General features: G+C 39.7%; 1 protein-coding gene across 6 annotated transcripts in view; it reads left to right on the top strand.

Moving 5' to 3' along the window:
- Positions 1–26,889, top strand: part of SCAF8 (SR-related CTD associated factor 8) — a 189,112-nt gene that overhangs the window by 23,945 nt on the left and 138,278 nt on the right. For all 6 annotated transcript variants that reach the window (XR_014778138.1, XR_014778139.1, XR_014778140.1 and 3 more), the window contains 6 exons: positions 3,444–3,527; positions 7,206–7,250; positions 16,114–16,275; positions 20,492–20,645; positions 21,923–22,053; positions 25,654–25,830. Coding sequence is in view for 3 of the 6 variants with exons in the window: in XM_084776444.1 (XP_084632570.1) it covers positions 3,444–3,527; positions 7,206–7,250; positions 16,114–16,275; positions 20,492–20,645; positions 21,923–22,053; positions 25,654–25,830 (753 nt within the window). In the remaining 3 variants the exon portion in view is untranslated. The remainder of the gene's footprint in view (positions 1–3,443; positions 3,528–7,205; positions 7,251–16,113; positions 16,276–20,491; positions 20,646–21,922; positions 22,054–25,653; positions 25,831–26,889) is intronic.

Raw genomic sequence — 26,889 nt, forward strand, 5'->3', positions numbered from 1 at the left:
TTTTAGACTCATACTTTATCTTAATTCATTTGGTCAGAGTCAGCAGCCTCCAAGGCTCAGATAACCTGCACTGATGTGTAACCAGATGTCTATTGATGGTTCTGTTAGACTCTTCCAAACCCTAGGATTAGTTGAGTAGTGATTAAATCAGTAAGTACACTAAGATGTTTTTAAAAGTTTGGTTTGAAATAGTATGGATACATTTTGTTCAAACTGGGTGATGGAGCTCAGTACATGGGAGGGTAGGAGAGTGCTCTGTAGTGAGCACATCAGGTTAAGATAGGACTCAAATTCAAAGGATTGGCTTTTGCTAATAAGTTCTATCATGCAGTTTGGTTGTTTTGTTTCAGATACAGTTTATTGGTAGCTTGCTAATAAAAATAGAGCTGAACAAATGTGATGGAGTAGAAACACTGAGGCCTTAGTAGGCAGCACTTTGTCATTATAATGAAATACCTGCTACAGAAGAGAATCCTCTTAGCTTATTGTTGTGGGGGTTCTACAGTGTGGTGCACACACTGGGCCCTCAGGCCCTGTCCCGTCATCAGTAGCAGGAGCATTATTGAGCACTAGTGATCACAGGAGGCAGGAACCAGGAAGCACAGTGGGGCCAGGTTCAAGTTTGGCTTCTCCTGAGAAACCTCTGAAGTGTCACATAAGAATTAGCACCACCACCACCAGCACCCTCATGGGGTTTCTCTGTGTAATAGCCCTGGCTGTCCTGGAATTCACTTTGTAGACCAGGCTGGCCTCAAACTCACAGAGATCCACTGCCTCTGTCTTCCAAGTGCTGGAATCAGAGATGTGCACCACTGCCACTGGCATATGAGAACAACTTTATTCTGTGGATACTGCCTCTGAATGACTGGAGGCCTCCCTTTTAAATCCCACTGCCACACTTGGAATCAACCTTCTTAGCTTCGGCTGCAGCCTGATTATAGTCAGATTATACAATGGACATGTGGGTGCCCAGAGGATTTTGAGAGAAAGGTTGTTTGTAATTTTAACTAGACTCTTAGATTGCTTTTTGTTTGTACCGCAGTTGGTGTGTATTAGCCATTTAGTGCCTTAAATTCCTTAAAGGAACTTAAACCCTTTGTTTTATTAGTGTCAGTCACCATCACCTTTGTAGCAGTTCAGTTTGAAAAGTCAAATTTTAGACATAATGAGACAAATTAATGGTTTCAGAGGTGAATGATGAGACATTGAAAACAAACAATAACAACAAAAGACATTTCTGGGGAGTTATAGAAGCCTTTCGTCATTAGGTGACTTAGGTACACATTACCTAGTGGGGAGGTCCTGGAAGAAAGTATTTGAAAAGAAGAGAACAAGTCTCACTTTAAGATCACTGTGGCAGGGACCTGAGAAGAGTTCGTGAGCCAAGAACAAGGGGCTATAAACATGGTCCTTGGGGAGGTTAAAGTGCCGATGCTAAACAGCCAGAACCTCAAGTAAACAGTTTTGTTTTTCCCAAAGGCTTCTTGACTATTGTAAGGTGTTTTGGAAATGATGGTGTTTTCTCTGTGTGTGTGTGTGTGTGTGTGTGTGTGTGTGTGTGTGTGTGTGTGTGTAAATGTGGTAAGAGAACACGTCTTACTCGCTTGAGTTTTCTCCAGGAGAGGCATGGCTGTTTAGGCTGTGGTCTATGTTGTGATGGTCAAAGATTAGAGTATAGACTTGTAAATACTGTCTTCACCATAGTGTCACTTAATGCAATGGAATTTTTAGTCAGAGTTCACTTAACCAAAGTTCTCTATTGTCTAGTTTTTCTGCCATGTCTCTCAGCATTATGTGAGGAATTAAAAAAAAATTAAAAATCAGTGGACAGATTGTTTTAAAACATCAGATAGCTTGAGATTTAAAAAGGTTTACTGATTTTTTTTTTTTCTTTGCCACTCTTCCTTTTTCTTTAAGTCCTATTGTGTAAACCTGGCTAGCCTGGCACACTCAGTGTGGATCAGGTTTTTCCTTGAACTCAGAGACCTATCTACCTCTGTATTCCAAATGCTAGGCTTAAAAGAGCACTACCATGCCTGGCTTTAAAAAAATTTATTGAGATAAAACTCACATATGAAGTCAGCCAACTCAGTATGGCCATTTTTAGTATATTCATAGCATTGTGTGGCCATCAGTACAATTAACTTTAGAATAATCATTAGTTTGCCTACCCTGTTTCCTGGAATTGAACGTATGCCTCAAGCATGCTAAGCTTGTGTTTTACCACGGAGCTACAGCCCCACAATGGTGTCCCATGCCTGTAATCTTAACTATTTATTCAATAGGCTGGGGCAAAAGGATTTCCAGTTTGAGGCCACCATGGGCAATTTAGTGAAATATTTTACCACTCTCTCAAAAGCTCCCAAGATTCATTTGTATTATATATCTAAGGAGCTGGTTCCTTTTATGGCTCACAGTTCACTCAATACGTGTTATACACTTTATTATGGTTCATGTCGTTTAGGTTGTTGCTCCTTTTTTAATAAGTTGTTGATGAAGTTGATTTGAATAATTCTGCAGTGATCATCAGGAACACATTTTCTTTGCTTTTTTTTTGAGGCAGAGTCTGTTCTGGAATTTGCTTATGTATAACAGGCTAGCTTCAGACTCAGAACAACAGCCTGCCTCTGCTTCCCAAGTGCTGGGATTAACAGTGTCTGCCACCATCCTTAGCATCAGAGGCACAGATTTTAATGTGGATAGCTATTTTTAGTCCCTTTAGGTATATACTTGGGAGTGAATTGGTTAGATCACATAGTGACTGTTCTTAATATTTGTTGAGAAACTGCCATGTTATTCTAGTTTGTTTGTTTTGGTTTTTTGAGACAAGGTTTCTCTGTGTAGCCTTGGCTGGCCTAGACTCGCTTTGTAGACCAGGCTGGCCTCGACCTCTGTCCCCCCCCCCCCCCCCTCAGTGCTGGGATTAAAGGTGTGCGCCATCACGCCCGGCTTTAGTTTGTTTGTTTTTTAAAAATGTAATGCCTGTGTATGTGTGGGGGTGGGCATATGCATACCATAGCCTGTGGAAGGACAACTTGTTGCAGGGAATTGCTTCTGGATTTCCACTATGTGGATTTTGGGAATGAACTCATCATGTTAGGTTTGGTGGCAGTCACCCTCCCCTACTGGGCCTCATTGCCAGCCCTTAAGCTGTGTTACCAAGTTGCTATGCCACTTGACATTTATACTGGTAGTGTATGAGGATCTAAGTTTTTACATTCTTTCTAAGTCTTTTTTCTGACTTACTGATTATGAATAAGCAAGTGTGAGGGAATAGTTGGTTGTAATTCTCCATTCCCCGTGGTTAGTATTGTTGAGCTTGATTTTGTTTTAAGATGACCCTTAAATTTCATTGAGAATACAAAAATGGAAATGCTAGTAGTTTCATGACTGCTTGGAGGCACTTGTGCTATACTTAACGTTTGCTTTTCTTTTTCCATCAGCTGTATTCACTGAACGACTATAAACCACCCATTTCTAAAGCAAAAATGACCCAGATTACAAAGGCAGCCATCAAAGCTATTAAGGTGAGTAATACAGTTTACTTTTATGTCTTTAAAAGAACCCTTATATTTGTGTGGTGGGGGAGGGCAGGGAGAAAATGTATGTGCCATGCATAAAGGGCCATGTAGAGTCCAGAGGCTGTGTCAGACATCTTCCTCCACTGTGTCCCAGGATATGTTTTGATACAGTCTGTGGGGTAGTATTACATTGTCAATTTGACTCAACGTGGAATCACCTGGGAGATGTGCCTAAGGACATGCCTGTGGGTGGGGCGTTCCCTTGATTGCCTTAATTGAGATGGGAAGGCAGGTCCACTCTGGATGGTGGAGCTATTCCTTGGCCTAGGATCCTGGCCCATATAAGTGGAGAAAAGGAACTGAGGAGCAGCAGGCACCTATCATTTGTTGTTGCTGCTGCTTCTGCTGCTGCTACTTTAAATCCTAATTTTTGTTACTCTGTGGGGTGTGCTTGTGAGTAATGTGGCAGTTAGAGTACAGCTTTCTCTCCTTCCACCACCGAGTGTAAGGATTGAATTCATGCCCCTGAGTTTGTGAAGTACCCTGCTTCCCTGGTTCTCTGCTTTGCCTGTGCATGTGTGTGACTAGATGCCTTAGGCTTCTTGCTGTGCTGGGCTGACCTGGAACTGAATTGAGTTGGCTTTCATTAGGATATTGTCACAGTAACAGTGAAATAAACTATTAGCCAGGGCTCCCTAAGAAACAAGAGATTCTATTTGTTTATTTAAATGGGTTTTATTAGAGTGGTTTACAGGCTGTGTTTTGGGTGATCCAACAATGGCCATCTCATGACAGAAAGGCCAAGAGTCTGGTAGTTCTTCATTCTGGGAGACTGGATCTACTAGCAGCTCTAGTTTGCTGCTGGAGTCCTGGAAGCTGCCTAGGGAGCTGCTAGTTTTCAGTCTGCATTGGAATCCCGCAGAAATGCCTCAGCCATGGGACAGATGAACTTGCCGGTAAGATGAGAGCAAGTAGGAAGAAGCCAATGCTTCCTTCTTTCATGGTCTTCTGTGTGAGCTGCCACCAGAAGGTGGTGGCCCAGAGGTAAAGTGGGTTTTGCCATCTCAAACGATCTGATTAAGAAATCCCTCAGAGCTATGCCCTGCAACCTTGGTTTTAGTTGATTCCAGATGGAGTCAAGTTGAAAACTAAGATTAATCCACTCCTTGTCAATAAGCACACACAGTCAGATCCCCTCCTGCTTAAATTCCAAGTGAAAACAACTGCTAGGTAATAATTCCACCTGACAGAACTGCAAATGCACTAGATATTTTAGAGTAGGTGGCACTGTCAGTTTATACCACTTTACATGATAAAGAAAAAAATAGGAAACATAAACAATCTGCTTAATTTATGTGTATATATGCACAAGTGCGTTCTTAACAGAATAGGACAGAAGTGCTTGTGTCAGTTACGGCCGTCTTTTCTGCATCTGTTAGCTAGCTCAAGCCTTGTTGGGTTTTTTCTTTTGGGGGGGTACTTGAGATCTGAACTGTCAGATCTGAACCCTCAGACTTGTTTACTGATTGAGCTGTTTCCCCAGCCCCTCCGTAGTATTTTCAAAGGAATAGATTTTATATATTCACTTCAGCTTTACAGTATTAATACATACTCATTGTGGAAAACAAAGAAATCTGCCACCTGAAAACCCCGACATTTACATAAAAACACATTTTAAAAACAGTCTTCCAACTGGAGAGAGGCTCAGTGCTTAAGAATGAACACAGGTTTTGCAGGGGACCTAGGTTCAGTTCTCATCACCCACATGGTGGCTTAGAACTAGCTCACAGCCATCACAGCCTTCTCCAGTTCTAGAGGACTCAGTGCTTTCTGACCCCCACCTGGGTCACATACATAAGTAGAGAAAATACTCATATACAGAAAATAAAGTAAGTAAGCCTTAAAAATTCTTTAAAACAAAAAGAAAACAATCTTTTATAAATTTTATAACAAGTATTTTCTTACCTTTCTCATCAGGTAGATATAACCATGTCATAAAGAAAGTGTTCTGACATTGCCATTGGTCACACTGACTGAAACAAAATGTTGATTAAAAAAAAGTCTTCTAAGTAAAAATCAGTGTATTGTTTTTATCTCATTGATTGTATATAGATCTTAAAAATGAACAATTACTTCTAATTAAATAGGCGTTAACCTATACACATTTAGTGATTAAAACATTAGGCATAACTAGACACATCAGCTTTTAAATTATAGCAATATATTAACTAACAAATTCCTAATTGCTAGTAATTACTGAAAGGAGAAATTCACTTTTGTGTGCCTGTGCGTGCGTGCGTGCGTGCGTGCCATGGTGCCTGCTTAGAGATCAGTGGACACATTTGCAGATACTAATTCTCTTCTGTGAATGTCCTGGAGATCAAACTTAGGTTGTCAGTTAGGCTTTATGTGACAAGCATCTTTACTCGCTGAGCCACCTTGCTTTTGTTTTATTAATTAATTTATTTGTGTGTGTGTGTTTGTGTACGTGTGTTCAGATTTACAGTGTCAGATTTGTAGTTAGTATCCTACCCTATTATAGTTAAAAACCCCATATTTTTATGTAAAAAAATCAAAGATAAGGTATAAAGATGATGACAAGCACATTTAAGTTAGCGTTCTGAAAGGAGATGATGATGATGATGATTAAAAGCACATTTGATAGGCCTAGTGTGCATAAGGTATTCTTTTGTAGTTTACATTGTCTCCAGTGTGATCTGATTCTTTGGATCATAGTTATAAGACTATGCAAATGTATGTTAGTATCATCAGTACTGGTCAGGACAATTAGTAGTTGGTATATTTCATAAAGCTGTTGAACAGAGTCCTTGTTAAATTAAAAGACTCAGTGACATATAGGGTCAGTAGATATCAGAAGAGAATAATAAACACAAAGTAGTTTGTAGAGTTTGAGTTGGGGTTTTTGTCAATTGAGAGTAGCTCATTATTTACAGAGTACTGTAATATTTGGTATGTTATTTCTGCTTTTAATAATTCTAGTTTAGAAAAGTTGTAGTATATTCTAATAAGCACTATGCTTTTGCCCCTTGGAGCCATCAGTCACTAACCTTTGACCATATCTGCTTTTTTTCTACTCTCATTACTTTTCAGCTTTTTGGCCAAGATATTGTGCACTCGCGCCCCCCCCCACCCCCCACGACTTTTTTACTTTTTGTTTTTCTTTTCCTGCCTGATTGATTTGTGTTTCAGTCCCTATAAACTTGGATATGAATCTTCTAAGAATGCAGACGTTTTCTTAGAAAGCAGCCAAACCAAAGGACATTGTTCACACCTATGGATTTCATTTGGATGAGATGCTTTTATGCTAATATGCTTCAGTCAACTCATGTATACAATTCAGTGTTATGGCTTTGGTTCTTATGTCTCCTCACTAAGTGCAGGGGTTATCTTTTATAAAACAGACAACATGAATTGTTGTATGAATTGCTTTACGTTAAAATAACACACTTTAGATAGATTATTGTACATATGTACTTGAAAGGATTATTTAAAGAATCAAATGTAGTGGTTAGTTTCCTGTACAGTGAATGATGTGAGTCATAGAAGTTTGACTAAAGTTTATTATTGTAACGGACCGTTGGAGTTCCTCTTAAGCCTGTGATTAGCAGACAATTCTAATCTATGTAAACTAATTTTGGAATCATGTTTTCTTTTTCCTTACAGTTCTATAAACATGTGGTACAGAGTGTTGAGAAATTCATTCAGAAAGTAAGTACATATTCTCTTTACTACCTAGGCTAAATGTGCTATGATTTGTATTGATTCTTTCTGTTCTCATTTATTCATTTATTTTTAACATGTGATAGAAGTTTTAGAGAATATTTTTATTTGTATGAGTGTTTTACCTACGTGAATGTATGTGTAACAAGTGTGGATCCCCTGGTGTTAGAGGTGTTGGTGAGTGACCATGTTTGTGTTGGGAACTGAACCCAGCTCTTCTTCAAGAGCAGCAAAGGCTCTTAACCACTGAGCCATCCTCCAGCCCCTTATGTTCTCCTTTAAATTAAATACTTGAGTTAAAGTTATTTTGATTGACTGTTAAAAAGAAACTCCTGCTGTTGCAGACGTGGTTCTGCAGGTGGAGTGCTGGCCTAGCGTTCCCCCTCCAGCATCTTGGAAAATAGGACTGTGCAGACATATAGGTGCACACTGTAGTTTCTGCCACCGGCCAGGTAGACGTTGGAGGATCAGGGCTTCAAGTCATGATTGGGCTCAGCCAAGTAGATGTCCATCTGGACCAGGCCAGGTTCTTTCTTCAGACAAAAAGTAACTTCAGTTGTTTTACTTCTGATTCAGAAATAAAGTAAGACTGCTGTTTTGATACATCTGAAAATGATAGCCTTTAGGCAGATTTTTTTGGGGGGCGGGGGTTGGTTTTTTGAGATAGGGTTTCTCTGTGTAGCCTTGGCTTTGTAGACCAGGCTGGCCTTGAACTCAACACCAATCTACCTGCCTCTGCCTCCTGAGTGCTGGGATTAAAGGCGTGTGCCACCACGCCTGGCAGTTAGGCAGATATTTTTGCTAAATTTGTTTTGTCTCTTGAAACGTTACATCATTAGAATTGATTATTTTCTCTTGAAAAGTGATTATGATTGGTTTTTTATCAAATGTTAAAATTTCTTCTGTGTATGGCCTTTAAGGAGATTGTCACTAGTCATTTTAGGCTGTATGCTTAGAAAGCAACTTTGTAGCTATGTAAAATATGGGTTAAATTATTGTCTCCCAGTTATGTTTGTTCCCCTTATTCATTTTGTCTAAGCCACTAATGTATTAAATAATTCTACATATTATTTTGTAGATCTTATAGCTTCCTTTTCCAGGGGAAACGAGGCATATGAAAGTTAAATACCAGTCTTGCTACTGTCTTAGAGTTATTATTGCTCTGATGAAACACCATGACCAAAGCAACTTGAGGAGGAAAGGGTTTATTGGACTTATGCTTCTATATCACTTTGATCACTGAAAGAAGTTAGGGCAGGAACTCAAATGTCAGGAACCTGGAGGCCATGGAGGGGTGCTGCTTACTGACTTGTTGCGAATGGCTTGCTCGGGGATGGTACCATCCACACAGTGGGCTGAGCCCTCCCGTTTAATCATTAACTAAGAAAATGTCCTACAGCTTGTTTGGTTTTGGTTTTGGTTTTTTAAGGATTTATTTCTTTTATGTATAAGTGCTCTATCTGCATTTACACCTGCAAGCCAGAAGAGGGCATCAGATCCCAGGATTAGATAGTTGTGAGCCACCATGTGGTTGCTGGGAATTGAACTCAGGACCTCTGGAACCACTGGGGCCATCTCGCCGACCGCACAGCTTGATGTTATTGAGGCATTTTCTTAATTGAGGCCCCTCTTTTCTCATGACTTGAACTTGTATCAAATTGACACAAAACTATCCAGCACACGTACATTTTTTGTTTTATCAGAGTCTAGATGACTCAGTCAGTTCTTTGTACTCTTGTGATGAGCATTCTATTGATGCCAGTTTGTGGCAGGTTTATTTAAGACTTATGCCTTAGAAACTTACACTTTACTGACTTACACTTGAATAATTGATCTAACCTGTTTTTTTAATTTAGCTGGGTGTGGTGGTATAGATCTTTAATCCCAGCATTTTGGAGACAAAGGCAGGCAGATCTCTGTGAAGCTAAGGCCAGCATCAAAGTGAGTTCCAGGACAGCCAGGCCTATATAGAGACCATGTCGCACAAAACCAAAATTTAAAAAAAATTTTTTTTTCATTTATAACTTTCGATTTAATTTTTATGTGTATGAGTTTGCTTGCATGTATGTGTGAGTAACGTGTGTGGTTGGTATTTATGGTGGTCAATAGAAGATATCAAATTTCCCAGAACTGTAGCTATAGGCAGGTGTGATAGGTGTCAAACCCATGTCCTCTGAAAGAGCAGTATATGTTCTTAATTAATCACTAAGTCATCTCTCTACCCATTTTTCCTCTTTTAAGATTTCGCTTCCTCCATAAAATATTCCCCATAAAGTTTCTCCATAAAATATTGGTTAAACATTTTGGGATTGAGTAGTTTAAATAAAGATAAGATGAAAGTATACTATTTAAAAAAAAAAAAAATCAAACTGTAAAATGCAGCATTATTGACTAAAAATTTCTACTACTAGTATAAATCTTTTTAAGAGTCTTTAAAGGGTCTAATGTAGAAGCCATTACTCTTAAATTTGACTATGTGGGAATTGTGTGGGGACTCTTGCTGGAATGCAGGCAGTGCCACTGTGAATTTGGAGAGAAGCCTGAGATCTGTGTTTCCTCCAGTTCCTGGTTGATGCCCTAGCTCCTCATTCAGAAGTCAGTTTGGATAGACAGGTTTCAGAAGAAACTTACAGATGAAAAGTTTTTGATGGATGGGATTTGAGGCAGAAGTATGTTTGGTCAGGTAAACTATTTCATAATTTTGGGAAGACCTCAGTAAGGCTGTTCCATAGTCTGCAGGAAGAAGACAGCTGTCTGGGGAGAAAGTGAAGTGCTTTGTCTCTGACACCTGCTTAAAGACTGAGCTATGGATTCATGTAATGGTTAAGTTGATCGTGCTTATTTTCTGCTAAACTTAATTTTCGAGTAATTATATATTTATGTGTTATTAGGTCAGTGAGCAACATGTCCTAATAACATAGGTTGTCTGTAACTTTCACTCAGTTATTTTGGGTGGCAACATTTTGTATAGAGTAAGCATGCTTAAACTGAAAATCCAAAATCCAAATTGTCCCAAATTCTAAAACTTAAAAATAAACATGATACTTGTTTAACCTTATAGAGAATGTTGGACAAGTAGAATTAGCCCCTTGAGATGGTCATGGACTCAGTGCCATTCTCTTGAGGATTAGCCCAGCTGTTACATGTATGAAGTAGGTTTTTTCCCCTTTTGTTTCTGCTTGGAATTATTTTGTAGGTTGTTCCACAGGCTGAACATTCACACTGACAAGCACTGGTTCCTTTCTGACTTAGAAGTGAAGTAGATGAGAACATTCATGTTCAAATTGTGGGATAAATGCAGGCTTTCATGGGGGACCCCTAATAAGGCATCTTTTCTATTATGGAAATTGCCAAAGTATTTTCCAGATTGGCTGTACTATTTTATGTTGACTTTACACACTGTCAATAAATAATACAAGGTGTTATCTATAGTTCTATGTATTAGTCATAAAAAATTAAAGATAGAATGACAAATGAAAAATTAACATTAAAATTGACTTTTTATAGGACAACTGCTTAGAATACTTGGGCCTCCAGCTTTTGATGTAATGAATAGAGCGAGAAAACCAATCTATATTCTGTTAATTCTCTTTTTTGTTTGTTTGTTTGTTTGAGACAGTCTCTGTGTGTATGCTGTTACATGCACATTCCTCACACATGTGCGTGCGTGTACACACACACACACACACACACACACACACACACGCAAGCATGCATGCACACATGTATGAAAGTGCACACAAATAAAATAGTAAGTATGTAACCTTAAAAGAACAGAGATCCCAACACTAGGCAGACAAAGGCAGGATTGCTGTGAGATTGAGGCCAGGCTCATCTACAAAGTTAGTCCAGGACAGCCAGAGCTACACAGAAACTGTCAGTCCTTCTACCTTATGGGTCCTGGAGATCAAACTCAGGTCATCATGCTTGGTGGCAGGTACATTTACGGGCCAAGCTTTCTTACCACCAGTGTACTTTTTATAAGACTGAAGTAAAGAGCTCCAGCCACTAAGGAACTGTAAGTTTTAGCAGTACTATTTGGGTCAGCTCTATGCTATGCTAACCCTCTGTATAATAAAGAAAATCAGCTTACACTAGTTGTCATGAATCACAAAATTAATTTTGAATCAGAGGCCCTTATGATTTGCAGTCCTTTCTGTTACCTATAACCTAACTGTTGTGTTAGTTACCACAACTAACACCATGAAATGCACTGGTGAAGCATTTAGTTCCATACCTTAAATTTTTATGATTGAATAGCTCCTTTTTGTCCAGGAGAAGCCTGCCATTTTGTATGACTGCTATAAAGTCTTCTGTCTCATACTCAGGACAGAATGTTATCACGCAGCACTGTTTGTTTCAAAGTTTATTTATTTGTGTGCATTGGTGTTTGCCTGCATGTGTATCTGTGTGAGGGTGTGATGTTGGAGTTACAGACAGTTGTGAGCCACCATGCGGGTTCTGGGAGTTGATTCCAGGAGCTTTGGCAGAGCAGCCAGTGCTCTTACTCGTTGAGCCGTCTCTTCAGCCCTGTTTGTTTTAGTGCAGTCTGGATGCTCTGTTTTACTGAGCTGTACTCAGTGGTAGTGTGGCTACTATTAGCTGCCATAAGACCCACAGAATAGGGGCTGTTTCTGGATTTTGATAATGTTCTGTCAATTAATTGTTACTGCCTAAGTTGGACACTTTGGGCTTTTATTAACTTTTAAATTTTCTAGTGCGTTATGTCGGTTATAAAATAGACTCATTTGTTGTCATTTTCATGAAGCAGACATGGAAAATAGTTAAAAAATTATGACAAATACTCTTGGCACTACTATAATTTTTTTTTGTCCAGAAACGTTGACCTTTCACAACAAGTGCCTGTTTTATTTTTAATTATGTGTGCATGTGTGTTTGTGTATGCTGCATTTGTACAAGTGCATTTGGAGGCTAGAGATGTTGGAGACCTAGAGCTGCAATTAGGGCAATTGTGAGCCACTAGTTGTTGGTACAGGGACCAGAACTGTGATCCTCTGCAAGAACAGGGCAAGTTCTCAACTGCTGAGCCATCTCTCCAGCCGCCAAATGTCTGTTCTAAAGATTTATTTAGTATACAGTGTTCTGCCTGCATGTAACTGCAGCAGGCCAGAAGAGGGCATCAGATTTCATTGTAGATGGTTGTGAGCCAGCATGTGGTTGCTGGGAATTGAACTCAGGACCTTTGGAAGAGCCTGCAGTGCTCTTAACCTTGAGCCATCTCTCCAGCCCCCAAATGTTTGTTCTAAAATAAAGCAGAAGCAGCTGGTCATCCTTTGTTTCATTTGTTTTTCCACCCTTTGCTTTTTCCCCAGGAAAAATGGCAAAGCGTGTTTTGAGCACTTGTTATAGTTTCTTTTGTTCTCCCACTTAGATATGTACATTTTTATGTATCATCAGTCTCAGTGAGGATGGACTTTGATCGTGTGTGTATGCTGTGCCCTTGGATGTGTGCACAAGGATCTGGGCATTTAGGTGCAGGGAACTTGAAAGGCTTTCACTCACAGAGGTTCCTTGTCCACATTTACTTTTTAACTAACATTTCTTTGCCCTAATATATTTTAGGTAAGCTCTAGATGCCACACTGTTCTGTTTATATATATGATGAGCTGCTTTTGCCTAATGTCTTACCTTTTATTATGAAGTACATATGCATATATAGAAAGTTGTCATAGACACAACTACATTTTTATAAGGACAAGACTGTAATTGCCATTCATTTCTTGCAGTCAGACTAAAGGCAGCTACCTCTTCTTAATCCCCTGCATTTTTCTCTGCCCAAGTAACTATAGACAGGCGCTGTTTTGTCTCCATTTGGTGTTAAAATAAGTCTGAGCTCTTTTTAAAATTAGAGAATATTAGTTGCTATAATCAAATTCATGGATAATACTTCGAAAATTAACAGCACAGCTAAAGTTGCCCAAAATTCAAGTGTTCCCCCCCTTCCCCCCAAGACAGCGTTTCTCTGTATTAGCCTTGGCTGTCCTGGGCTCGCTTTGTAGACCAGGCTGACCTCGAACTCACAGTGATCCGCCTGCCTCTGCCTTCCGAGTGCTGGGATTAAAGGCGTGCGCCACCGCACCCGGCCCAAAATTCAAGTTTATACCACTAAAGACTGGCAGTTCATAGACCACTTTTTAGATAAACAGAAAAATTACCCACATGGTGTCACCCTGTGTCCTGTGATAGCCACCAACAGTATTATTCAGTTATTTGAAGATCGAGCCACTTGTTATTTCCCCAGTCTAGTTTGTTTTCTTTAGTGGTGACTTTAATATGTGCAAGTAGCAGCCCCTGTTTGAATGGGGTTACTGAGTGAAGTGTGTTTACATATTGCAAAGAATGGTGCTGAACCTGCCCAAAGGCCTCTTCATCACTCGATTATAGCTACAGATACCAACTTGGACATAATTCACATCTCACAAGTGCAGTTGAAGGTGTAGTCACCCTGTCCTTACCTTTCTCTTAACAAGAGAAGGCTTTTTTTGCAGCATGAGAGATTGAAAGTTACTTGAATATTGTTACAAGACAGTGTATCTCAGATCATCTATGATAATAGCATTAATAGTTATAAGGGGTTAGACATTAAGGTGCATCCCTGTAATCCCAGCTGCTCAGGAGATACCACTCATGGTTACAGGTTTCTAGGCCCGTGCAGCAACACAGTGAGATGGTGTCTGAAAAGCAAACAGGTGTCATCATCAACAAAATAATTCAGATTGAAAATGTTGGGGAGGCTTAGGAAATTTTACTTTCAGTCTGTGAGAAGTTTCAAATATTTTTTGTGAGAAGTTTTTACTTTTGATGTATTAATTGTTATATTATTTAAAACAGGAGTTTAAAACAGTTTGCCATTCTGTGTGTGATAAGGTGGTGGCATATTCTAATGTAAGAAACTCTGCCCCACAGTGTGTGTGTGTGTTCATGTAAAGAGTGTGCTTCTGTGGGGCAAGGAGTGTGTTTGTCTTGGTGCTGTGCTGCGTGGCACTCGGCTGCTGCAGTTGTGCAGCTCCCGGCTTCACCTTTCTCTGGGGGCAGCTGTTGTGGAGTGGGTTGTGAGACACTATGATTTTGTGATCAGGTGTGCTGTAAGTCGAAGGAAAAGACATGGTTAAAAAACACATCGATAGCATGCTTTGCTTATTATTCAGTACTGATATATCTCATTAGCAGCTTGTGAATCCTAAAAAAATATTTTCTGAAATGTATTGTTTGGGTAGGTAGTTGTGTGAGTGTGTAAGGAAGATGGTTTGGCCAGCTACGTGAACTGAAGGGAAGTGCCAGTGGGGGTGGGCATGAGGAGGAACTTCAGGCTGCCAAAAAGAGCAAAGTTTAAGGAGTTGGTTTTTGATTCTTCAGTTTATTCCAATTTTAAATGTTTAAAAACCACCTTTATTGCCACCTTTGATGGACTACTTCAAGCACTTAGTAGCAGAAAGTCTTGATATCAGTTCCTTTGAATTAGTGTTTAAATTTCTTTTTATTGTCTTGACTTCATAAAGACCATTAGGGTAATCTGAAGGAACATGCTAAGTGCCCACTAAAAGCCCACTAGACTTTTTCAGGATTAATTTATTCATTGGGTTGGCTGCAAATTTATTTCAGATGCTTTTGTTATTAACATTAAATGGTGGCCTAAGGATTTTTTCCCACTGATATGTGAAACTTTTAAAATGCGCTTCAAAATATGTACTTTAAAAACAAGAAACGTTTAAAAAATGAAATCTGTATTAACAGGTTTTACTTAGGCCTTGTGCATGATTCTAAATATACAGAGTTCCAAGAAGTATTTTTATGTGTAGCTTGTTAAATGATTTCAAGAAAATAAATTTGAGTGTAATATTTGACCTAATTATACCCAGAAGTAGACCCTCCTTTGTCCTTGTAATTTAATTTTAGTCCATATATGTTTTTGAGGCAAGTTTTCTTGGGGCTGGCTGGATGGCTTTAGTGGTTGAGAGCAGTGGCTTTTGCAGAGGACCTGGGTTCTATTTCCAGCCCCTGCGTGACAGCTCACCGCTGTTTGTAATTCCATTTCCAGGCGATCCTGAGTCTTTCTCTTTTGGAGGCACCTGCTATGAATGAGGTGTACATCTGCACACAACTGCAAAATACTCATACTATAGAGTGAATAAAGCAAAGAAAACCAAGTTTTCTTAGTTTTTTGTTGTTGTTGTTCTAGAGTAGAAAGTTTGATTCCAACTACATAAACTAGGAAGCCATGTGCCAGGAAGTAGAGAACCTTTAGTTTACAGAATAGATCATAGACAAATCAGTTACAAAATGCTGATCCAGTGGGCTAGTTTGAAAATATTTGCATGTTTTGGCACTTCAAAATTTCCCAGAATTTGTATGGTGCTTGTGACATGTCTCCTTTCTAGATGAGGTATTTGAGACCACCTTAAACCAGCTGTCTCATTGGTTCTTTTACTGATACATAAGTGAGAAGTGGGGCCTAATGCATGCTTGCAAAGCACTTTCTAACCCTTTCCCTCATTTTGCTTCCATTGATTGTTCGAGTTTTTAGAAATGGTTAAATACTTTTATAAAATAACAGTGTCTTTATCAGGTTGCTTTTAGTCATTGAAGTCAGTTATGCAGTGCTAGTTTGGAACTTGGGTGAGTGACAGTTGACTTGAATGCATTGAATAGTCAAAGTAGATTGAATTCTTAAAGATACTACTCCAGATAATGGACAGTAAGGTCTAGGTGGAGTCTGCTTGTTCATTACAGCGTGAGCAGTGTTTTTATTGGAGTAGGGTTTATAATGTTTTTTTTCTGTCAAGGATTTTATCTTTCTGTTTCCTTCCCCTTCTCACTCTTTTCTCATCAGTGTAAACCAGAATACAAGGTACCTGGACTTTATGTTATTGACTCCATTGTGCGACAGTCCCGGCATCAGTTCGGTCAAGAAAAGGATGTGTTTGCACCCAGATTTAGTAATAACATCATTAGCACTTTCCAGAATTTATATCGTTGCCCTGGGGATGACAAGGTACGGTATGACTTTGTTAAAGGAGATATGCTACTCTCTTGTCTTTAGAGTCCGTCGATTACCTTCCTGTATGACCTTCTGTTGATGTTGACTCTTAATTTTAATAATTTAATAGTTATAACCGCCATACTTTTTTTTTTACTCTTACAACTTTTAGAGAGCAGAAAAGTATAGTTGCTTTTACTACTTTTTAATTTATTGAAACAAATTTCAGTAAAAGAAATTGGCTTCAGAAGTGAATTAGACATTTAGTTGTGCATATAACCAGTTTAGGATTGCTATTTGAGTTAATCTTTATATTTCAGTTATGTGGAAAATGTATCTGCCAAGCAGTTCATAGAAAAGCACATATTAAATTTCTTTTGTTGCAATTTTCTAAGTGCTGAAGACCAACACTCAGATCTTAGTGTGTGTAAATATTCTGTAATTAGCAGGTAAAGGTCAGAGCTAGGATTAAAGCAAGTTAGTTCCCTTCATATCTCTTTTGAAATACTAGAAAGTTACTTAAGTTGATGCTGATTTGGAAGGGATATATTTTTTTTCCCCCTTTCTGATTTTAAGTTAGAAAAAGGTTAAGAGTTGGTGAATAGGGCTGGAGATGGCTCAGCTGTTCAGCTCCCCACCACCACCACCACGACACACTTAAGAAAGAAAAAAAAGGGGGTGAGGGTTATAAGGAAGAATCATGAATTGAAGCTTATAACAAGATTGTAGTTTTATTTTTAATCACTGTTATGTCTTGAATTTTAAGAGTCAGTATTAAGCTGACAAATTTATTATAGCATACTCTTTCTAAGTATTCTTGGATATACTTTCTGGTAGTTCTTGTATTTTGCTTTAATTATTTTGGTGTTATGGTAAGCCTAGCTAGGAGTCCTAAAGAGTGTTTCAGATTTTCGGTCACACACCTTACTTAATGAGTTCTTAAAATGGAATCCTATGTAAAATAATTCATTAACTAAAATAGTAAGTAGCAGCACTGATTTAGAAATCATGCTGATTTTCTTGAATTTCTGACAGTTGCAGTGCACAAATCCATCTTGATCTTGTAGGCTTCACGACTAACACCTCTCAGGAAAGCCTTTATGGATAATGCATTTTACCAGGCACACGAGAAAAGATTTCATGGCACTGTAATCTCACTAGTGAAGGAGGGGCGTGGTGTAGACCACAGAGTGCTGCTGGAGTGCTTCTTTGAAGAACATACTGAGGGTCAGACATTGAGCAGTGTTCACAGAAGCCAACGGAATGCCCAGTTCTCTGTGAGTGCTGCTCCCCTGCAGAGGCAAGAGTTGAATCAGAAGGCTGCACCATTTGTTGTATAAATCCTCCCCCCCCCCCCCCCACAGTGTTTCTCTGTGTAGCCTTGGCTGTCCTGGACTCACTTTGTAAACCAGGCTGGCCTCAAACTCACAGCGATCCGCCTGCCTCTGCCTGTCAAGTGCTGAGATTAAAAACTTGCATCACCACGCCTGGCACTGTATAATTTTTCTCATGTATCACTTGCCATATAAACATTTATACATTTAATGCAACTGCATGTTATTTAAATTGAACTAAATACTTTTACTCATTTTTTGTTTTTCTTTTTTATTAATTTATTCAGATTACATCTCAATTGTTATCCTATCACTTATATACAAGTTTTGTTTGTTTTCAAGACAGGATTTCTTTATGTAGCCCTGGTTTCATGGAACTCACTCTGTAGACCAGACTGGCCTTGCATTCAAGAGAGAGCCACCGGCTTCTGCCTCTCAAGTGCGGGGATTAAAGTCATGTGCCCACCACTTCCTGGCTAAAATCTTTATTCTTAGAATTGTTAATTTTACTATTATAGCTATTGCTTTCTTTGCCAATGTTTAACAGCAGCCTCCTAATTTTTTTTCATAAAGTAACAAATGACCTTAGAATAGTAGTAATTGGTAGTTTTTGGTTATAGAACTTTTATATGAAATATTTGTGATTTGGATTGTTCTGTGTTGATATTAAGAGAATAGTTTTATTATTACTCCCCCTTTCCTTTTCTTTCTTTCTGTCTCACCCCCCCCCCCTTGATACAGAGTTCTCTGTGTAGCCTTGACTGTCCTGGGCTTGCTTTGTAGACCAGGCTGGCCTCAAACTCACAGAGATCTGCCTGCCTCTGCCTCCCGAGTGCTCGGAACACAGGCACGCACCACCATGCCCGGCTGCTTTTATTATTCTTAACATGGATTCAGGTGATTGCTACTGACTTAAGTCTATACTCTGAGTAAAATACTTATATTTCAAGAAGCAGGTGTAATTGATGTTTGTTTAAAGAAAAAAAGCCTTTAAGGTAGAAAACAAATATGGTGAAACCTTTTGGAACACCCTTCATTGCTGGGGATGGACTTGGTTGCAGTCCTGAAGCAACCAAGGATCTGTAAACCCATCCTTCAAGCAAGGAGACACTTAAGTATGAATCTCTGCTCACCAGCTCTCAGTATTCCTGAGTGTGACATAGAGATCTGTATAACCAACCCAGGCTTCAAGTTTGTATTTTCTTGACTAAGACATATGCAACAGTTGTGTCAATAGAATTTGAGAACTAAGATGGGATTGCACATGACCTCTATTGGGAAAAGAAGAGGGTTCCAGCACGTTGCAGTGGAGCTGTGCCTGCATCCTGTAGCTTTCCTCAGGGTACTTGTGCTGTAGAGCTGTGCCTGCATCCTGTAGCTTTCCTCAGGGTACTTGTGCTGTAGAGCTGTGCCTGCATCCTGTAGCTTTCCTCAGGGTACTTGTGCTTAAAGTCTGCACATTTTAGCAGCAGGCCATTGGTTACAGGCACAATTCAAGAAAAGCACAAGAAAAAATTGTTATAGTTTCATTTTGTAAATGATGAAACTGAGGGTTTAAATATTTGTAAAATTTATTGACACCCTGGCCTAGGACCCAAGTGAATGAGAAGTGTCAGGCGCATACGTCATAAATTTTATTAAGAGTTGCTTAAAAGTCACATGACTGCATGGACCCATGAATAATGGGACGTACCCTAGGTACAGAACAAGGCGAGGTTAAAACAGCGTGGTGTAACTGTAGGACTGACTGGGTTGACATTCTTTGAGAGAGGAGTGAATTGGATACATAGCTGCCATCAAAGGGCCTGTTAGAAAGAGACAAAGGTGGAGAAGTTGTGGATTTTATTTATTTATTTTTGCAAAATGATAAAAGACTCAGATCATTCTAAGTCATGAAATAATATAGAGCATTATTGATACGGAATATAATTTTTACCCTGAGGACCAAATTGTGTCCTCCCCGTGGATTAGCTTTACTCATCTAGGGAGAGAGTGGATAGGAACAGTGGAAAAAGAATAGAGGAGAGAGGGCTGTGCCTCACGCCGTGCATAGAGAAGTATACTGTTTTGGGTTTAAAGTACATTAATGGCAAGGTTCTTAGACAGGACTGAGTTTGGTAAATTGTCCTTTTTCTTTTGGTCAGGGAAACATGCTGAACACAGGCGCTGAGCTACATTTCTTAAGTGGAGAAATGCCCTTTCTAAAATTATTTAAATAGCTTATAAAGTGAACTTTTTAAAGAGTCACATTAGATGAGGACTTTGTCCCGAAGTTACTTGCTAGTTCAGAAGGTAAGCATTGTGTGAGTCAGGGTTAAGTTCACCTTTATGTGTGCGCGCGCATGGTATTGAGATAGAGTCTGACCCTGCCTTTGGAGTTCCTAGGGCAAGGCGGGTGAGGGAGCAAACAAGTAAAGTAAAGCTGTTGAGGCCTTGGCACCTTCCTGTGATCCTGGAACCTGTGGAAAGGTGGGAGTGCGAGGGCAGTTTTGTAGGCAACTATGTTATCAATTCCTTGTGACTTGGTGTACATGGAAGATGGAACCTAGTTGTCACCTCCATATGCTAAATGCAGCTTTCATTTATCTTGTGTACCAAGTTACCTGAAGTTAGGATTGCAGAATGGTAAAAACAGGTCAGGTTGGAGTTTGCCACAGACGTGTTTGAATCTCTCTTTACATTGTATGCCCACATGACATAAATGAAATGAGTATGTTAAGATGTTGAAAGCAGAAAAGATTGGAAAATGCAGAATAGTTGAAAACAGTTTTAGAGATGGACTTTACCATAGAAATATTTTAATCTTTACGTCCTATGGTCAGATAATCTGTGAAATGAGTTGTGCTACCATTTTGAAAGCAAAAAATTTAAAGCATACTTTTTCTTCATCTTTCTAGAGTAAAATAGTGAGAGTATTAAACTTATGGCAGAAGAATAATGTGTTTAAGAGTGAGATTATCCAGCCTCTTCTGGATATGGCAGCAGGGATTCCTCCCCCAGTGGTCACCCCTGTTTTGGCCAGCACCACTGCAGCTATGAGCAATACTCCAGGTATGTACCTATAGGGCAGACTCAGTGTCTGAGACTCCAGTCATACTCCATGCCCTGTCGTTCACGTGTAAAACAACAAGGTGACAGTGCAGAGGAATTTGTCCAACATTAGATAACTAAGGAGAAGTGACTTGGGTGCTTAGTTTCATGGCATGTGCTTTTAATCCTTATACCAGGGAGACAGAGGGATGTGTGTATCTTTAAGTTCATGAAATAAAACATTATTTTGCTGTTAATCTAAAATTTAGAAAACAGTTTTTAAAATGGATTTTATTTCCTTTTTTTTTCAGTCATCAGAAGCATAAACAAACATTTTGGAAGATGTATTTATTACAATTCATTTTTGGTTTGTTTAGCACTACCAGGGCTTGTGTGCAGGGCTTGGCATATGCTAGACAAGCGCTCTTCCACTAAGCCACACCCCCAGTTCCCAGTGGCAGTCATCTGATTTATGTTGTCTGTAAATTATTAAACTTGTATATATAACTTAACTTGATGTCTTTTTGGGGGGGTGTTTTGTTTTTGTTTGCTTGTTTGCTTGTTTGTTTGTTTGTTTTTGAGACAAGGTTTCTCTGTGTAACAGCCCTGGCTGTCTTGGGCTCACTTTGTAGACCAGGTTGGCCTTGAATTCACAGAGATCCACCTGCCTCTGCCTCCTGAGTGCTGGGATTAAAGGTGTGTGCCACCACTACTGGGCTTTAACTTGATGTTTACAAGAGATTTGGGGGATGTAATTTTTAAAAGAATAACCCAAAAGTTGCTTAATAGAGCCAAGATTGCTTTAATGTAATTATTTCAACATTTTGTCTTCTTGGGACTTTCAAATGATAGTTTCCGTTTTGCTCTGAATTCAACATTTGTTAACCTTTTGGTACATAGTTTTTGTTGTACACATATTTACAGACATGCTGTTGTAAAAATGAGTTGTGAAGAAAAAAATGGTTTTATCTTATATAAACTCAGTTTTTATCAGGAAAGACTATTTTTGTTATTTTTTCCTGTTCAAGAATTTTCTGTAGTAAACCCTTTGATGACAGACTTCTCTAAAGTGGTAGCCGAGTTTAAGACAAGTGTGGACATATCCCATAAGGGTTGGAGTGGAGGGTTTCCTTTCTGTTTGTAAAACTGCCTAATTAGTTACGTAAAGGCTCTAAGTGTTGTTTAAGATTGAGGCAATAAAGTGAAAACTGTTTATATGTTATATATTAGCTAAATAAACCTTCCTACCTTTTCAAGTATTGCTTACATCTTTGGGTGTGTGATGTCTTTTCTAAAAGGAACACCGGTGACACCTGTTACTCCAGCCAACGTGGTCCAAGGCTTACCTGATCCATGGGTATCTCAGATAACAAACACAGACACACTGGCAGCTGTTGCTCAAATCTTACAGAGTCCTCAAGGTCAACAGGTGAGCAGTCCTTCCTCGTGTGGGCTTGCATAGCATGCAATGTCCTTTCCTTTTAGCAGTGGGAGTACTACACTTGTAACCAGTAAGTTACACTTATAACTTGTATTCACTCAGTAATTCCTTGTGAACATCACCTTCTTGTTCTGTCATTAGTTTTTTTCTATATCAGAATACTGAGGTATTCTTGTGGCAACCATTGTTAGGTGCCATTGCTATCCCACGGATAAAACAGGGTACTTCCTGTGGCCATTTGGAACCAATGAAGTCACTGTAGAGAAGTGACAGCCTTGGTGATTTTAACAGTGCTCTTGTGGGACATGGAGCGCCAGCTGTGTTTCCCTCTCTTTCCATGTTGCTTCCTTTAGTCTAGTGCTTTAGAGAGAGTGTGTCTTTGATGTCATTGTTGACCTTAGAGGTAAGGTCATGTTCATGTTGGTTTTTTTCTATTATATATAATAATATTACAATGCTTTGATAATTGCATGGCTCAGTTTGTTTTCTCTTGTTGCTGTTGCTGTTTTAAGATAGATCTGAGATTATTTACTGCCACCTGAATGATATTTATACCTTCTCATACTAAGTGTTAATAGTAGCTTTGTCATTTTCATTTTTCTAATCTTTACTGACAGTTATAAATTATAAAAATTATACTGTATGGTTTTTGTTTTATTAACAATGAAATTGTATTTATAAAGCAGTAATGTGATATTCAATGCATGTCTGTTATTTGTACTATTCAGGTCGAGGTAAATGGCATATTTACCACCTCAGCCATTTATTACTTCTTTTGGTTGTAAACAGTTCTCTTTCCTAGCTGTGTTAAGATCAGCGCTGTCTCCTCTAACCGCCCTCCTTCACTCTAGAGCTTTAGTGCAGCTCACTCCTCACACAGCTGTGTCAGAACTGTTAGAGGGTGCTGCTTCAGCTTCCTACAGCCCCAGTCTGCACCAGCGACGGACTCTGCAGGCTCATGAAACTATATGTTTTTAAGGCGCATGCACCTAAGTGCATAGAGGCCCCAGCTTGCCTGCATGTGTTCACTCCTCTACCATGGCCTTCCAGGGATGAAATAAACCCAGGTCACCTTTACTCACAGACATACCTCACCAGCCCTCTTACATGTTTTTGTTTTGTTTTATTTTTTAAGATTTTATTTTATTTATGTGTATATCTGGAGGCCAGAAGAGGACATTGGGCTGTCTGGAGCTGGGGTTACAGGTGGTTGGGGCCTGCCTGACATGGGTGTTGGGAACCAACCCTGAGTCCTCTGGAAGTATGGCAAGTGCTGCCACTGAGCCATGTCTTCAGCGCCGTATTGGTTGTTTCTTAAAGGTGGGTGAAGAGCAGGAATAAGCACTGCTGCAGTTGTAGTTTGCTCTGTTCATTGTTAGGGACATATGTTCTTTTTTTTTTTTTTTTTTTTTTTTTTTTTTTTTTTTTTGGTTTTTCGAGACAGGGTTTCTCTGTGTAGCCTTGACTGTCCTGGACTCCCTTTGTAGACCAGGCTGGCCTCGAACTCACAGAGATCTGCTTGCCTCTGCCTCCCAAGTGCTGGGATTAAGTGCATATGCCACCACTCCGGCTCTGTTGTTGTTGTTGTTAGTGACATATATTCTGTTGAGCCTCAGACTCTCCAGGTGAGCAGGCTTCTCTCCTGTTCTCAGTTGATCTGATTGATAGAAAAGCTGCTGTCCTACAAGGTGTAGCCTTATGGGGTTAACTGAAGAAGGACCAGGAGCTTAGTGGCAGTATCCAACTTGTGAGGAATTGTTTGCTCTGTGGTTACAGTGTGACTGGTTTGTGAGTGATGGTCATGACTTCCAGAAGCACTTGCTGTGGTACACACTGACCGAGGCAGCCTGGGAGGATAGGGTTTCTCTCAGCATACACTTCAAGTGACAGTTGTGACTGAGGGACATCATGCCTGGAGCTAGCAGAGACCATGGAGTTTTCTGGCTCACATTCACCTACCTTTCTTATATGGTGACACCACTCTCAGTGACCTGGGCCCCCCTACATCAATTAGTAGTTAAGATTGTGCAGCTAAGACAGGACCATGGGCGGTTTGATTGAGGCAGTTCTTCTCTTGAGATTTCTTCTTCCCGGGTGACATTATGTTTGTATCAAGTTGACACCTAAAATATTTCCTATGACATTCCACCCCTTGTTAACTTATGGACACCACTTTAAACCATAAAATTTCTTTTGTGGCTCACCAAATCTTACATTAAGTCATAATATAAAATATACTATAACTTTGAAAAATCCAACAACATATTGAGGTCAGTATCTCTTTAAAAATCCACAGATCTGTTTATTGTGGGCTCTTGTAAACTCCAAAGACGTTGTATTCTTTCATATTGCAAGAAGGAAGAATCAGGGCAGTTACAGTCATATCAAACTGAAACCAACATCCAACAGTGTAAGCAGAGCTCAGTATCTGACTCATGATCAGGGCTGGCTTCAAAGGGTTGAACAGTCCCATTTCTCTGGCTCTGCCACTCACATTACACACACAGCTTGTCTCATAGGCTCAAACCAGCTCTACCACACCGCCGCTGTCCTGGTGGACTTTACACGGTCCTGGCATCTCCAGTATGCCAGGGTTACCACTGCAACTTAGGCTGCACTTTTGTCAGTGGCCTTTCCTGTTTTCTTTAGGGACTCTGACCCTGCCACATAGTATGCCACTCTTTATTTTTATTTTATGTAGATGGGCGTTCTGCCTGAATGTCTGTGCCACATTCTTGCCCACTATTCACAAAGGGCAGAAAACAGTGTTGGGTGACAGGTGAACTACCATGTGGGTGCTGGAAATTGGACCCAGGCCTTCTGGAAGACCCATTGCTCTTAATCACTGATCCATCTCTAGCTTTCATAGTGTCACTCTTTACCTTCTTTTTGTGACCCTTCATTCATTTAAAGCTAGTATCATGTGGGAGACTAATATATGCCAAATTATCATGCTATCCGGTATGTTGCCTTGGCTGCTTGTTGTGCACAGCTTCCATGCTACCCTAAAGAAATATTTCCCTGACGATTTTCATCATGGTTGAATTTTTAGCCCAACTGTCCAGACTCCATTGTTCCCAGCAGAGCACATTAGTTTTTCATGTCTGTAGCTTGTGTGACCACTATTAATACTTTTCATTTCTGTCTTAAAATACCGTGACTAAAAGGGAAGAGTTTATTTTGGCTTAGATGTCCAGAGGGACAAAAATCCATAGTGGTAAGGGAAGCATGGCAGCAGGCATCTAGAGCAAAAAGCTGCCTGATCACATTTTGTCTACAGGAAGCCCAGAGATCACAATTTCAGCTGCAAACTCAAGCAAAGACTATGAACTGGCCTCCAGTGATGCACTTCCTTCCTTGGCCAGGCTGCAAATCCCCCCTTTCCCACTAAAGTTCATAACCTCCCAAACAGCACCATTGTTAGGGGGACTACGTGTTCAAATACAGGCACCTATTGGGGCATTTCTCATTTAAACCACAACTTACAAAAACATTTTCTCTGAAGGATGATAAAATTTATTAGCTAAAAATGTTTATCCATAAAAACCCAATATATCCCAGAATTATGAAAATATCTTTCTCTTCCAGCTTCAGCAGCTAATACAAACCTTGCAGATACAACAGCAGAAGCCCCAGCCCTCCATCCTGCAGGCCTTGGATGCTGGTCTTGTGGTTCAGTTGCAGGCACTCACAGCACAGCTTACAGCCGCAGCTGCAGCAGCCAACACGCTCACTCCCTTGGACCAAGGAGTCTCTTTCAACAAGGTAGCAATTAGAAATACTGCTGTGTTCTTGTGAACTGATAAACTTTATGTACATCACTTAGATTCTACTTCGTAATTTATTTTATCACAGTGTTGTATGTGTGTTTGATATTTCTGTGGAGCCGGTAGACCATGGTGGTCTATGTTCTATAATTTGACTTGATAAAATAATTAATCAGTATGTGCAAGCAAGTTGACATTTTATGTGTAGGCTTAACTGTGGGAAAATGGTGCTTTTTTTGTTTGTTTGTTTTGTTTTTGTTTTTGTTTCTCTGTGTAGCCTTGGCTGTCCTGGACTCTCTTTGTAGACCAGAGATCCTCAAACTCACAGAGATCCACCTGCCTTTGCCTCCCAAGTGCTGGGATTAAAGGCGTGCGCCACACTGCCCGGCTAAAATTGTGTTTTTTTTAAAATTGAGACTGTTTTATGATTTGTGTTTGTGTGTGTATACCTATTCCTGCTACTGTTGTTGTTATTGTTATTATTAATTTCTTTTGGTGCGGGGGAGGACAAGGTTTCTCTTTGTAGCCTTGGCTGTCCTGGACTCACTTTGTACACCAGGGTGGTCTCAAACTCACAGAGATGTGCCTACCTGTGCCTCCCTGAGTACTGGGATTATAGGCATACTCCACCATGCCTAGCTCTGCTATTATTTTTATAGAAAAGTCAACACTGATTTCTTGAATAATGACTGACCGTTTGGCTAGTTGCTCCTAATTTAGTACTAGTAGCTAGACCACATTTTAACATGAAGTTCTTACTAGGACTTGTTAATAGTGATTATGGTCCTACATGGTTTTAAAGTTATAGTTCTATAATCCTTCATTTTCTGTAAATATTGTTTTGTGAGCTGGGCGTGGTAGTGTGTGCCTTTAATCTTAGCATTTGGGAGGCAAAGACACGTGGAGATCCCCAACTCAGAGGCCAGCCTGATCTATAGACTGAGTTCCAGGATAGATAGGGCTAGCTACACAAAGAGAACCTGTCTCAAAACACACAACTTTTAGTATTTTTATTGCCTATGTCAAAATTGGTTCTGCTCTCTTATAGTGCAATAGT

This window comes from Acomys minous (genome assembly GCF_964271855.1).
Source record: "Acomys minous genome assembly, chromosome: 3".
NCBI lineage: Eukaryota > Metazoa > Chordata > Mammalia > Rodentia > Muridae > Acomys > Acomys minous.